The sequence below is a fragment of the Ascaphus truei genome, chromosome 18, assembly GCF_040206685.1.
Source record: "Ascaphus truei isolate aAscTru1 chromosome 18, aAscTru1.hap1, whole genome shotgun sequence".
NCBI classification, from domain to species: domain Eukaryota; kingdom Metazoa; phylum Chordata; class Amphibia; order Anura; family Ascaphidae; genus Ascaphus; species Ascaphus truei.
Genome location: NC_134500.1, coordinates 24,574,526 through 24,589,549, shown reverse-complemented (window position 1 = coordinate 24,589,549; position 15,024 = coordinate 24,574,526). Strand labels below are relative to the sequence as shown.

At 43.8% G+C, this 15,024-nt stretch overlaps 1 protein-coding gene across 5 annotated transcripts in view; it reads left to right on the top strand.

Moving 5' to 3' along the window:
- The first annotated feature begins 241 nt into the window (after positions 1-241).
- BNIP2 (BCL2 interacting protein 2) overlaps positions 242-15,024 on the top strand; it is a 54,809-nt gene continuing 40,026 nt past the window's right edge. For 4 of the 5 annotated variants that reach the window (XM_075575892.1, XM_075575891.1, XM_075575889.1 and 1 more), the window contains exon 1: positions 242-451. In XM_075575892.1, the coding sequence (XP_075432007.1) occupies positions 390-451 (62 nt within the window). In that variant the 5' untranslated portion in view covers positions 242-389. The remainder of the gene's footprint in view (positions 452-15,024) is intronic. The other variant, XM_075575890.1, reaches the window with a different exon arrangement.

Here is a 15,024-nt window from a genome sequence, read left to right as displayed (position 1 = left end):
CCGTCACATTCTGCTCGGGAAACTTCGGAGAGCCGCTGACGTCACTCCCCGAAGCACTTGTAAGTTCGTAACAAACCGTTAGGAACGTTGCTGAGACGTCAGCGGCAGGGGGCGCCCCTTAGGTAAGACTCTAACGTGATGCGCGCCGCTTGGTGCCTCTGGGTGTTGTAGTTCGACGTGGTGGGCGAGGATGCGAGGGAAGCGGGCCGGCGGACTACAACTCCCATCCACGTGTGCGCGGTGGCCACCCTTCAGTTTAAGCCAAGAATTTGGGGAAGTGGCAGGAGTGGAGGCCGTGCAGCGGGAGTGTGGGATCCCCGGAGGGGAGCAGGGCCGCTCCCGTACCGTGCTTTGTGTGTGTTTATATCACCCCGCAGGGCCCTGATGTCATGATTCACGGGGACGGTCCTGCAAAGATGAGCACTGAGGACCCAGAGATGCAGGATGCGGAGTGAGTATGGCATGCACCCCTGCTGCGGGCACACGGGGGGTTGTGTTACCCTGAAATAACCTGAGCATGTGAATGTGCGCACAAGTTCTCTTTTTAAGTCTAAAATAATCAGAATAATTAGTCCTATTTTATTGAGGTTATTGTATCCTCTCTTTCTATAAACCCTTTAGGCTGCGCTCCTAGTGCCGGCGACAGCGACCCGACGTCGTGTCAAAACAAATGCACTGCCACAGTCGCGTGCGCTTATAGTAAGCACAACGGCGTGACGGCTTGGTCGCGATCGCTGGAAGACGTCTCAATTTGATTTTTCCAGCGACCGTAGCCTGACGTCGCGTCGCCGGCACTGTAAGCGCAGCCCCACACAGATCTTGTTTACACCTTTTTATATAATAATTGTATTTTTTTTAAAAAACATTTTTGTCGAGCTAACGAAAACAGGTTCAACTTGACAGCATGTATATACTAAGTTATTATTTTTTTTATTCTGTTTATTTACAGTAAACTGAGGGTCATTTATTTAAAATAAAAATAAGTGTTGGGAGATGTTTTGATTGTATTTTGTACTGAAATAAAAAAATACACATATTTACATTTTTCTCAGTAGCTGTATAAACCGTTGTATTTGCACCAATATTCATAAATATTAAAAACACTTATGTAGAAATCTAGATTTTGTTTAATTTTCTTTTAAAACAGTTGAATGTCACAGTCACCAGATGATTGCTGTTGGAATTTTAAAAAAATCATTTGAAGTTCATTGTGTCCTAACTATAACATACTGTAGGGTTGGTGTATGCATATTTATGTTGTAATATTAATGAGATGAAATTTCCATGATTTGAATTATATGAAATTTCCATGAAATGATATGAAGTATCCATTTCGTTTTTAAACATACTACTGGGAAATGAAGTTACTGTATAAACTAAAATGTGGCTTAAAAACATTTTTGAACCCTAGGGGTGAAATGTGAAGCTTTAGGCTGGGGCGATAGAGGGGGTAGCAGGGTTGAGGCGCGCTAACGCTGAAGCTCGCCTGCTGAAATCTGCGCGATTTCATGCCCATGCAGGCGAGCCAGCGGGCGCGATCGGGAGGCGGGGGGAGACTGAGGGAGGCGGGGCAGTGACGTCGCTGGGCCAATCGCCCGCGACGCATCGACGTCAACGTCACGGCGCCGTGACGTTGACGCTGCTCCGCGCTGATTGGATGTTTTCAGCCGACAGCGCTCTGAAAAACAGTTTTGGCTGTCGGCTGAAATCCAGCGCCTCAGCACGCCTGCGGACGCTCACGAGAGCCCCCTCTAAAGAGATCCTCATGGAGGATGCAGGGGCTCAGCGCGGAGCGTCCGCACGGCTCAGCACGGACGTGCCTTCTATGGACTCAGCCTAAGAGATTACTCTTGAAAATAATACTATTTTTCTGGTTGCTGGCTGGATTTTAACAAACAGAACAATTTTTTGACAGATCCGTTCACCGTTCTCATTAAAATAGACAACATAACCTCTTACCCTTCAAGCCAGTTAAAGAAAATATATATTATGAGCGTATGAAACAGTTACAGACCAGATTGTGTGTCCAGTGTGAGACAGCCTTAGATTTGAAAGAACTTAAGCTGGTGGTGGATATGAGAGTCTCTGGTAGGTTGTTCCAGTTTTGGGGTGCACGGTAAGAGAAGGAGGAACGTCCGGATACTTTGTTGAGCCTTGGGACCATGAATAGTCTTTTGGAGTCTGATCTCAGGTGATAGGTGCTGTATGTGGTAGGGGTGAGGAGCTTGTTCAGGTAGCTGGGTAGCTTGCCCAGAAAGTATTTGAGGGTGAGACAGGAAAGGTGAAATTTGCGCCTAGACTCTAGTGATGACCAATCTAGTTCTTTGAGCATTTCGCAGTGATGTGTGTTATAGTTGCATTGGAGAACAAAACGACAAATTGAATTGTAGAGGGTGTCAAGTTTGCTAAGGTGGGTTTGAGGAGCCGAGCCATATACTATGTCTCCATAGTCAATAATTGGCATTAGCATCTGCTGTGCAATACGCTTTCTGACCAGGAGACTTAGGGAGGATTTGTTCCTGTAAAGTACCCCTAGTTTGGCATAGGTCTTGGTTGTCAGGGTATCAATGTGCATCCCGAATGTTAAGTGGGAGTCAAACCATAAGCCCAGGTATTTAAAACTAGTGACAGGTGTTAGGGTGGTGTTAGCGTTGGTTCTAATCAGGAGCTCAGTCACTGGAATCTTTACAAATTTAGTCTTGGTCCCAAATACCATTGTTACAGTCTTGTCAGTGTTTAAAAACAGTTTGTTTTGGGAAATCCAGTTTTCGAGTCTCAAAAAGTCAGACTGAAGTATGTGTTGAAGGTCAGAGAGGCTATGGCTGTGTGCATATAGGATTGTGTCATCTGCATACATGTGTATTGAGGCTTCCTTACAAGCTGTGGGAAGATCATTAATGAACACTGAAAAGAGTAGGGGCCCCAGAACAGAGCCTTGCGGGACACCACAGGTGATATCCAGGGGGATACAGCACCACTTCAATCCTGCTGCATATATTCAACAGAAAGGAAAATATAAAGTGTTCATTGGAGCAGGGGTGTGCATACTGGGGGGCACGGCTGTTACAAACGTCGCACACTCTCCCCAAGGCATTTAAATGAAATGCTGGGGGACCGCGAGGCCTCTGCAACTTCTCCTACCTGGTCTTCGGCGACACGTCGCCATGGTAACCCAGCGTCAAATGATGCTGCGGGGTCACGTTGACATGGCAACCTGACCCCACGGCGTAATTTGGAGCTGGGGTTCGGGAGGGAAATGTTGCGTACTCCTGGATTAGAGGCTCAATCTTTGATACAATCGTTTTGTAACATTGTAAGAAATAACTCCTCCCCTAACTCAGCTAAAAAACACCTCTCATTCACGTACTGGATGTGTCGCCAAGGACTTTTATACATTGTTGCTGGAAGAGACAACATCACTGACCATTTTATCATGATCTTAACCGTTGATCAGAATCATGTACCCAAATGTTATACCGAATCTAAGGTAGAGCAGCTCCAAGGCATTCAAAGGTGCTGAAATATTACAAGATCAAAAACCATAGTAAAAGCGATTACACATTTTCAGTGACAGAAAGTGCCTCATTTGTGGCACTTGCCACACAGCCATCACCGTTGTTGGTATTTGGCAAAGGGATCTGTGTTTTTTGATCATTAAGGAGTTAGATGTTTTGTACAGGCATACCCCGGTTTAAGGACACTCACTTTAAGTACACTCGCGAGTAAGGACATACCGCCCAATAGGCAAATGGCAGCTCACGCATGCGCCTGTCAGCACGTCCTAAACAGCAATACCGGCTCCCTACCTGTACCGAAGCTGTGCGCAAGCGGGGAGACTATAGAGCCTGTTACAAATGTGTTATTTACATCAGTTATGCACGTAAATGACTATTGCAGTACAGTATATGCATCAATAAGTGGGGAAAAGGTAGTGCTTCACTTTAAGTACATTTTCGCTTTACATACATGCTCCGGTCCCATTGCGTACGTTAATGCGGGGTATGCCTGTAGTCCTATTCATTACTGCTGCATCTTTTTTTAGGTTGGTGTCAAACCTGAACTACGGCTCTTATATTTAATATGGATCAGGCAAATCCTTGGGTTTCCCCAAAGTCCTTTAATGTACATGATTATGGGATTAAATACATTTAGTTTAAGTTTTAGAATGCTGTTTTGTTTCTTTTTAATGGTATGGTCTGAATGACATTATAACCAGTGATTAAACCCATGGAAATGCTACCAACTTGCTATTTATCTTCTGTTTTACATCTCTGAGGACAGTGAAAGGGCTTCAAAGATACAGGCATAGGTTTTTTTTGTTTGTGTGCGCAAAAGAACTGTATTAGATTTATCTAACAAAATCTTCAGTTGCTTTCAATAGGATTAATTTTCATTGCTAAATATGCAGCTGTAACTTGCACTGGTTTTGCCCCAGACATGCAGTCAATAACCTTGGTAAACAACACCCATAAAGGGGGAGATCTACTGAGCTTTAAGGGGGTTTGGAGGTTAATCTCTTGTTGTATTGTATGTCTTTATTTATATAGCGCCATTAATGTACATAGCGCTTCACAGTAGTAATACATCTACATGTTAACTGACAATCATGTCAAAATAAAAGGTAGGACATGGTGACAGTGACAATGAGAAATATGGCACTTTTACTGCATCAATAACGCAACTAATATATTCCACAAAGTAAAAAAATCCTCATTCTTTTACATTTTTTTTAATATTTCGACTTTAAAACCTTAATTATTTTTGGTTTTTATAGTTATGGTGCCAAATCCCAAACAATAATAGATTAGTAGCAGTTTCCTATTATAGGGGTTATTTTAAGCAGGTACTGCTATATAGTGTGTCTACTTCAGGTAATTAAATATCAATATGAGAAATATATATCAGGCACTCGTGCTATAAAATGGAGTACTGTAGTTTATACCTCTGTGGGACCTTTTATCAAGGTGAAGTCTTTATAAAACCTGCTGAAATGCCAATGTCTAAGGCTGCGGTCCCAGTGCGAGGCGTGTGCTGTGCGCATAAGCACCGCCCCCAAATCTATCCGGGCACAGTACAAGCGTCGGCGCGCGTTTAGCAGCCGCGCTGTACTGCAAGTTTTCTGACACAAAAAAATTGTATATGTGGAACTTGCGACGGAGGTGTGGCCACGCTCCCACCGGCGGTTCAGCCAATGAGGGCGAACCAGCCGCGTGAGGTCATGGCCACGCCCCCTCCCATCGCGAACTCTCCCGGGACCGCGATCTGCGATGAAGCTCTGTGCACGCGCCGCGCCGGGCGCGCCTGCTACAGAACGCACTGGGACCGCAGCCTTAGAATCTCCCCCAGAAGTCTGAGAGTTGAACTGATGTTACCATGGTAATCTTTAGACTGAACTGGGCTTCCATTTTAACCTCCCCCTTATCTCATGAAGGCAGCATCAGATTTCAAAATGAAAATCAGCATTGGAAAGGGCAAAAATACATATATTACTACAAAGTAACAAAAATAACAACAATCGGTGCATATTGCTGTGTTAAATGTCGTCAATGCCTGTTTGCTTATTTTTTGGCTACATTAGCAGTTTTTTATTTCTCCCTCTGACTACAGAAAATGTAAAATGTTGAACTTTAATCTTGCATCTTGAATGTTTTTCTGCATTGGTATTTTCTTGTCTGGGATGTAAACCTAGGATCGCTGTGTACATATTTCTAAACAAACTAGTTCATTGTGGCTGTCATCGCTAAGCTTTAAATGCAATGTGATGAGCGACGTTCTCGTTGTGTTGGGCTCCTACACTAATGCAGTCACTAGATTCCAATTCTGGGCCAGAGAAATAGAGAACCATTTGGAAGCCGCCAGGCTAAAAATAAAAAAAGGCTCCCTACTTGATTATGGATTGCTGTGGGGCCCAAAATGCATCCAAACGCGTTTCGTACTTCGTCAGTCGGGGCTCGCATTTAAAGTGCCAGCTAAGCGTCATCACCATTTACTTCACTCCAATAGAAATGTAGTAAAAGGTACATGCTGGCATACTAATAGATTAAACTAATCAATACACACCATTCCACTAAACCTGTTAAGCAGGGATACTTGTTCCTGACTTCACCACAGCTGACTGCAGAGGAGAATATGCAAAATACACAGAACCCCTACAAGCTCATATTGAATCCCTATTATTGGTGCACAACAGACCATAAATTATATAGGTCCAATGATGCTCACATTGAGTCTGTTAAAATTTTACACTTTATTAAGACCAAATGTCTACACAATATTTCATACTCGATTAAAGTTAAAAATGGTTTCCTTGCTTGGTATTAGGTATTGCGTACACTAGTGCTCAAAGTCTCAGCAGCTCTAGTTATTGACACTAATAGATCTTGAATTGGGGGGTAAGAGGGTGGTTATTAGTCAACCCTAGGGGATAATTACCTGCGGTGTTGTTATTTATACTGTATACATACACCGCATCAAAGTAGTCTCATTGCCGGTGTGGTTGTTACTTCTGATTTTGAGTTTTTAACAGACTCAATGTGAGCATCATTGGACCTATATAATTTATGGTCTGTTGTGCACCAATAATAGGGATTTCTACTAGTGGAAAGTACTCTCTAGTTACAAACCGCTATTCTCTGACATTCTGTCTATCTCCCTGGTTGCACACAACCACCATACGACCCCTTTAGTATAACGGTGTTTGGTGCAGTGAGCTCTGTCTGTGTTTCATGTTCTGTCCCTGGTTTTAAATATGACTGCAGAGGAGAGCCTGCCCACCAACTGGAGAGGGGGCCTACAGCGTCTCACAGATAAGCTTTGTTACCTGTGTAATCTTGTGAGTGCGTTTTTGTCTTTTCTGTCATCAGTAAAACTTTGTAGTACAGACTGCACAATTGGTTTCTTCTGTTTTGCGCTTTCATCACAGACTATATATCGTACATCATAGGCTGTAGTGTGTGTGTGTGTGTGTGTGTGTGTGTGTCCACACACTGCAAAAGTTGAAGCTCTGCTACTTGTGTGTGACTACTGGTTGTAAAAGGCTATATTTCAGATTCTAAAGAACTGTGGTAAATTAAGACTGCTTCTAACGTTGGTTTGGCAGAGACATCAACCCTTTGTAGCATCATATGCATGAGCTGTGGGGCTGAAGAAGCATGTAGCTGCAGGTCAGCAGTCAGGCGGTCTTCCTATTTCCTTTTGTCAAGCTGAGCTGTGCGGCTCCTTTCCTATAGTGGTTTCCTGTTTTACAGCTCGGCTGATAAAGTGCTTCTGAAGCCTTGAGTTCATTGTTTTTGTTCCGTTCCCGCTGGCTGTTCTTTCCTTCTTTGTGACTGCATGTACTGTACAGTCCTGTATTTCATATAGTGTGATACTGTACATTGGCTCACGCTGATGGTTAGCGTTTGTTTTGCATTTTGTAACGGGCATGGTTAGAAAAGTGTATGTTGTGTATCTAACAATCATTCATAGCTGTGTGTATATATCACACATGATGGTGTATGTATTAAGTAATAGAAATAGAAAAATTGCTTATCATTGAAGATAACTGTCTTGTGTACATTTTGCAATATACACTGGACCAAATGTGCAAGACGCTCCTACTGAAAACTGCAATGGTGTCGTTCGGGGCACGGAAGTCCCCATTTCTCAATGGGTCTGTCAGTGTGATCGTACACTGATCGGCACTGTTGCAATTTTTTAATTAATAACCACCATAGTTCAGAAGTGGAAATACACATTTTCTCTAATAAAGGGTGCTCTAGTCCTCAAGACCTCCCCAACAGGTCAGGTTTTCAGGATATCCCAGCCTCACCACAGAGGGACTGAGCCTCTAATTGAGTCACCTGTGCCGAAGCAGGGACTGATTGAGCCACCTGTGCTGAAGCAGGGATATCCTGAACTTGGGAGGGGGGTCTTGAGGACTGGATTTGAGCAACCCTAGCCCTAATATGTAAATGGCTGTATAAAAAGTATTAAACCTCTTGTCAGTTAAACGGTATTGGGCTGCGTTATAGTACTAGCGACTGCGACGTTACCCGTGACATCACGTCGCTGTAGCAAAAGTTGCACACTGATGTGAGATGTCGCTAGCGGCAATTGGCTATGTGATTGGCTGCTGCCAGTCACGTCGTGCGGCTGTCTCTGTAAATCTTATTCTTTTGACTACAGCAATTTTTGGTAGCTGTGACGTCACATGTCGTTGTAGCCAGTACTATAGACACAGACTTAGAAACTTGTATCTATAAAGTGAAACTACATTTGTGTTTGATGAAAATGGTTATTTTTTTCCCATAAGGTGGAAGTTACACTTTATCAGATCATTATTTTGTTATCCCTTCTATTAAATCAGAACTCTGCACGGATTGTTATGTTGTACTTTATACTCCTTCTTTTTTTTTCTAATTATTTAATTTAATAGATCTCCTCTTCCCCCTTGCGAGCACGGTTTTGTTTTTTTAAATCTGATGCTGCATTCAGGAGATATAAGCGTTTGAAATCTGTCCAGGATGTCAAAATGAAGCTCTCCCCGGTGGCCATTGCAGTCTAAAGGTTACCACGGTTTGCTCAGACACCATCGATGAAGAAAATCATAATTTTTAACAGTAAATGATCATGCTCAGGGGACAAGATACTAACATTATATACGTTAAAACTCTTAGAGACTTCTGGGACGATTGCTGCTATGAAGTACCCTTCCTTATCTTGTGAAAACTGAACATGTATCACATTTCGACAGGAACACTGCATTCACATGTCAGCATCTTAATTACTTTGCTAACAGAAGCTATCATTAGTCAAACAACAAGACAGAGCAATGTTAACAATTTTCCTGGGACTCTGAGGACTGGCAAACGGGCACAAAACACACTGCATAAAACCCTCCTCTCCAAAGCACTTTGTTTGCAATTGAAATGTTCAAAGTTCAACATATTTAAACTTGTCTGATTTTATTTATTTTTACGTTTTTTTTTTTTAAATTAATTTTTTAAAATTGGCTACATGTTACTTATTTAACATGCCCTTGTTTTTAGGTCTCTTTTGTCCAGGACTATCACACTAAATACCCATAGGGACAAAAAAGTGTTGAAGGTTCCTTTAATTACTGTGGCTTAGAAGGCAGGGATTATGGGTAGTGTGTGTAATAAACATTGACAATGCCATAACAACGTATCTGGTACGTCGTGGGCCCTTGATCGTTTCAGCGGAGCTGCCAGTCTGATCGAAACGGAAGTGTAATGCTCTCCATTGACGTTTCTGGCATCCTGGACCTGCTTGCATCATGTGATTGCTCCATAACAGAGGTCCGGGTCTCTACAGCAATGTAAAAATTAGGGTTTTCTCTGTCCAAGGCACATTGGACAGTATTTAGAGAAAAGTGTGTGTGTGTGTGTGTGTGTGTGTGTGTGTGTGTGTGTGTGTTTCTTGCGCCGCGAGGCCATATTGACAAGATATGCAGGGAAAAGATGCTGGTAGACGCCGGCCGCCGGTAAGAGAATTAAGCACCGGTTCGGCCAACTTGTGAAATTTTAGTAACGGGTTTGCTTGATCCAGTGCGAACCGGCTGAATCCCACGTATGTATGTATGTGTTTTGAAAAGCAATATACAAAGCTACATAGCTAGTAATTAGCAATCGTAATTGAAAATTATCCTTGTTAGCCGATCATATTTCCTTTTTACTGGTGGCTTCAGGAACATTTCACCTGTTACGCTGCAGAAATGTGCAATTTATAGTAATACAGTGCTCCTTCCCGCTTTATAGCGGTTATTGTTGCTTTTTCTCTGATATGTTATTTAGTACTGAGCAAATCTCCTCACAGTAAACCAGATAGGGCATCCTTGTCACATATGCTGATTCAGTTGCAATTGCTCATTTTGAAGGGCCTTCAGCTCTGCTGACAAAAATAGTCTTACCGTTACGTTAGTAGGAGGTTATTTTCAGCCACACTGGTCTCGGTAGCTGGGAAATGATGTGAAGAAGAAAGGGATTGAGATTTCTTGCTGTGGCCCATTCACAGTAAGCAAGTTCTTAAAAGGCCTCCATGCTCCATGACCTCCGTGCTGCCAAAGACAGAGGTCATTACACTCTGCTCATATTACTCGACCTCTCTGCAGCATTTGACACCGTGGACCACCCTCTTCTCCTTCACATTCTCCATACTCTTGGCATTCGGAACGGAGCTCTGTCCTGGATCGCATCCTACCTCTCCCATCGTACTTTCGGTGTCTCTTCTGCTAATACCTCCTCCTCTGTTGATCTCTCTGTGGGGGTGCCCCAGGGCTCTGTCCTGGGACCTCTTCTCTTTTCTCTGTATACACTCTCTCTAGGTGACCTAATAGCATCTTTTGGGTTTGATTGTCGCCTCTGTGCTGACGACACACAAATATATTTCTCAGCACCCGACCTTGCACCTGCTGTACAAACCGGGGTTTCTGAATGTCTCTCTGCTGTGTCATCCTGGATGGCCCTCCGCCGCCTTAGGCTCAACATGGCTGGGACAGAGCTCCTCGTGCTTCCTCCCAGGCCTGGCCCTACTACCTCCTTCCACATTGCTGTTGGAGCTGCGATCATTCACCCAGTGGCCCAGGCACGCTGCCTTGGGGTCGCACTCGACTCCTCTCTCACATTTGCCCCTCACATTCAAAACATTTCTAAAACCTGTCGCTTTTTCCTCCGCAATATAACAAAGATACGCCCTTTCCTCTGTTGCTCGACTGCTAAAACTCTGACTCAGGCCCTCATTCTCTCCCGTCTTGATTACTGTAACCTCCTGCTGTCCGGCCTTCCTGCCTCTCACCTGTCTCCCCTACAATCTATCCTTAACGCTGCTGCCAGAATCACTCTACTCTTTCCTAGATCTGTCTCAGCATCTCCCCTCATGAAATCCCTCTCCTGGCTTCTGATCAAATCCCGCATCTCACACTCCATTCTTCTCCTCACTTTTAAAGCTTTACACTCTTCTGCCCCTCCCTACATCTCAGCCCTAATTTCTCGCTATGCACCATCCCGACTCTTGCGTTCTTCTCAAGGATGTCTTCTTTCTACCCCCTTTGTATCTAAAGCCCTCTCCCGCCTTAAACCTTTTTCATTGACTGCCCCTCACCTCTGGAATGCCCTTCCCCTCAATACCCGACTAGCACCCTCTCTATCCACCTTTAAGACCCACCTTAAGACACACTTGCTTAAAGAAGCATATGAATAGCACTGTGGCTATTCTGAACACATGGCACATAAAGCTTGGCCCCCTGCAGATGCACTTACCAGAACTCCCTCCTACTGTCTCTGTACGTTCTCCCTACCTACCAATTAGACAGTAAGCTCCTCGGAGCAGGGACTCCTCTTCCTTAATGTCTAAAGCACTTATTCCCATGATCTGTTATTTATATTATCTGTTATTTATTGGATTACCACATGTATTACTGCTGTGAAGCGCTATGTACATTAATGGCGCTATATAAATAAAGACATACAATACAAGGTGAGGTCTCCTTTTTATCAACATAAGTGGGAAAATCTGGAAAATGGTCATGTAACACATAAATGTTAACTCTGGTAGCAAGGTATTTTTTGTTTTTTTTAAATGACCCCTCAGATTGATTTCCAAACTGCCACTGAATATGGAGTAGAGGCGAAAACTAGATGTATTCCGGAGATGTAGGGTGTCAGGCTAAGAGGAAATTTGAGGAAGTACTTCACAGAAAGGCTGCTGATTTGTGGAATCGCTTCCGAACAGGGGTGCTAGGGGTTAATACAGTAGGGGAATGCAAAAATGCTTGGGATAGACATAAATATGAAAGAAAACCAAGAATCAAATGGGCTGACAAGTTGGGCCAAGTGGTTCTGATCTGCCTTCACATTCTGTGTGTGTCTATTTTATATTACGAAAAACGGGGGTGTGGCACCCAAAAAATGGGTGGTTGGTTATATTGGACTGTGGACAAAGTGTAACCCTGCCAACTAGAAGTAGCACAGAATACTGCGTGTATGCAATGTCGTTTAATCCCTTTAGTGCTCTTGTGTTCGCTGGACACCAGAAGGATTGGAACTCCAGTCTCCCTTACAACGTTCACTGAGCGTCAACATATTGTTGCTTGTTTTCTAGGGTAGATAACGTTGACGGCTCAGAGGAGCGACAAACGCGATCTGAGCCGTTTGCGTCATCGGAAGGCACAACAAGATGATCACTACTCAAGTGGTCAGAGTGCCACCGCACTTCAGGCCATGAATCGGTTCATTTCAACAGATGTAAAAGTCAAGGCCAATTTACAGTTTGGTCCCCACAGTATTTTTGGGAGATCAAAAGAAGTAGATTACATTTTCTCATAAGCTTTCAATTAATTGATTTGTCTTTTGGAGCAAATGTAAAAGCAAATCATAATGGATCAATTACACAAGGCCATCAGCCCCACCTCCCTGTATTCCTTGGGCTGCGGCCATAGTGCTCGCAAGGAGGCGCGCGCCCCTGTCGCCTCAGCGATTTGTGGACTTTGTTCAGTCACGTGACGGGGAGGCGTGGCCGTGACGTCAGCAGGCTGGTTCTCCCTCATTGGTGGAAACGCTCTCTGGATGCGGCCGACGTTTGAAAAAACAAAACATTTTGTCTGCTCAAAATCCCGTCGCGCATCACATGGCCAGAGTGGTGCACTTCTATGCATTTGTTCGTGCTTTGCGTGCTCCGTCGCGTGCACTATGTCCGCCGCCTTAAGGTGTCGACCAACACACATCAGTTTGCCCTCATAAGAATTGGAGGTGCATATTATGCGAAGGCGTCTGAGGCTGGAGAATCGGTAGTGGTGTTACCGCATATTGCATGGACTTGGTCCCTGTGCAGCTTCAGTTGCCGGGGAGGTTGCAAGTCAGCTTAGGCTTTGATTATACCAAGTGCTGCAAGGTGGCAGCGCTATGCTGTGACGTCACCCAGTGCTGCCGCCGAGCAGCATCTTGATTATACCGGGGTGAGAGATCAGAGGAGGCGTGGCCGTGAGCGGTTCGCCCTCTGGCTGAACCGCTCACGTGACATGGCCGGTGCAAGAAAAAAAACAAATTTCTCAGTCTCTTCTCCAGCTGTCCGCTTTGCAGTACGTCGCTTGCGGTATGAGCACTGTCATTGGATGCAAGCTACTTGTTTTGGAGCCGCGCGCGTTTTTGGGTATAATCACGGCCTTGGCCTGCAAATAAACATAACTGGACAGCCTGCTATTTTGTGTCCTGCATTTAAACTAAACTACGTAAGAACTGGTGGGGAAACCCCCTGATAATATATAATCTGCATCTTCAGAGGAAGCAGGCTGCATCGCTGATGTCAAACATGAGGAAGCAGCTTGTGTCTTTGAAACGTAAAAAAAAACCCCACTTGTTTGATAAACCCTCCCCCATTTAGAGGGCCCTAAGCAACTCGATTTTGTAATTTAATTTCCAAAGAAGCAAAATTATTTGTTTTTATATTGTTTACAAAAGGCTTTTTTTTTTTTTTTTCGATCGGCGACCTAGGATTGCACCTTTTTTACTAGCTTTATTAGTGTCGGTAGTGTTATAAAGTGAGGAAGCATGTAGCGCACCCGGGGGATCATTCCAGTGATGCCATTTGAGTGGTATTCGAGCCTGCGAGAAGAAGCTAATAGGCTTGAAAGGCAACCAGTTAAAAGTGAGGGTTAAATCCCACCTCCTCCAAATCAGCAATGTGGTACGACGACGTGTTTCTGTCAAGCAGTGTTATATGCATCTGTGCCATGTTTACTAAGCAGTGCTTTTTTCCACCAGACACCATTCAGCTGTAAGATGGTATCCGATTCCAGAAGGTGTCGTGTACAGGAGCACCACTAAGTAAATGTATAGTGTTACATAGTAGATGCGGTTGAAAAAATACATTGTCCATCAAATATGGGTCTTTGATTGCTTAGCAGACCTGTTATAAAATGTCAGCGTTGCTCAGAGTCCTAAGCATGATTAACAATTGCTGATGTGAGATTTACATGGAAGTAATATTCATAGATGCAAGATGAAGGTGCTGTTTTGACCTGTTGATTGAGTTACGGATATTATGCCATGCTGACAAAATGAAGGTCTCAATGAAAGGACCGCTAAGCCCAGAGCTATCTCCATAGCGTGCAAACGGAATACCTATAACCACAGATGTGGAGCCACTGCAAAGTAAAAGATGGGTATTTTCTGCAACGGTATAATTGGTCTTCCCTTCCCTTCGAAGTCAATCTGTTTGCCCTCTGGCTGACTATTTCCATAGCGCTGATTAATGGCATGTATTCTTTTCACCGCTTGCTCTTTTGTCTCAAATAGAAATGCTTAGCGACAAAAGCACTTTGTAAAACAGACTTTAACGTTTGGTTTAGTAAACCCTTGTTGACTCTGCTCATGATTTGTTGAACACATTTTAAGATTACAAAGATGATGTAGCTTCTTCTAAATGAGTTCTCATTTTAAATCTTTAATTCCAGAGGAGCTAATGGCTTATTACAGAAATTCCTGGCCCCACTACCATTGGAAAGAGATAATTAAACAAATAAAAGCTGACCAATTGGCATTCAGTTTACAGCCAAAATTTAGAGATTCCCATTTACCAACTAGAATTGTACTTCAATTCGCACTGCCCAAGCACAAATACTGTATATTCAGGGTATGGGGATAAGATGTGAGAAACATTTGCGGAAAGTTGTGAACCATGCAAAATTTGCACTTTTGTGTAATTAGCCGAGCATTAAAGTGTGAATTGCCATTTCGTTTAACCCTTTGGGTGCCCCAAGGCATAGTGACAACATCATGGCCAAAGAGTGTGTTTTTTTTTTTCCTCCGGGATACATCATGTCATGGAGAGCAGGACACAATTTTGTCCTGTGGGAGGCGGACTCCCGTTTCCTAGAAAGTGGCTGCCACGGTCACATGACCACTGTTGAAAGCAGTGACGTGACCTCAGTGCCGGAGGGGCTTTGACCCTCAGAGTTAAAATGCTAATTTGCGAAGTTCTTTAAAATCGCTGGATTCTCTTATTGAGACAAAATGTGCTTGCGATTCG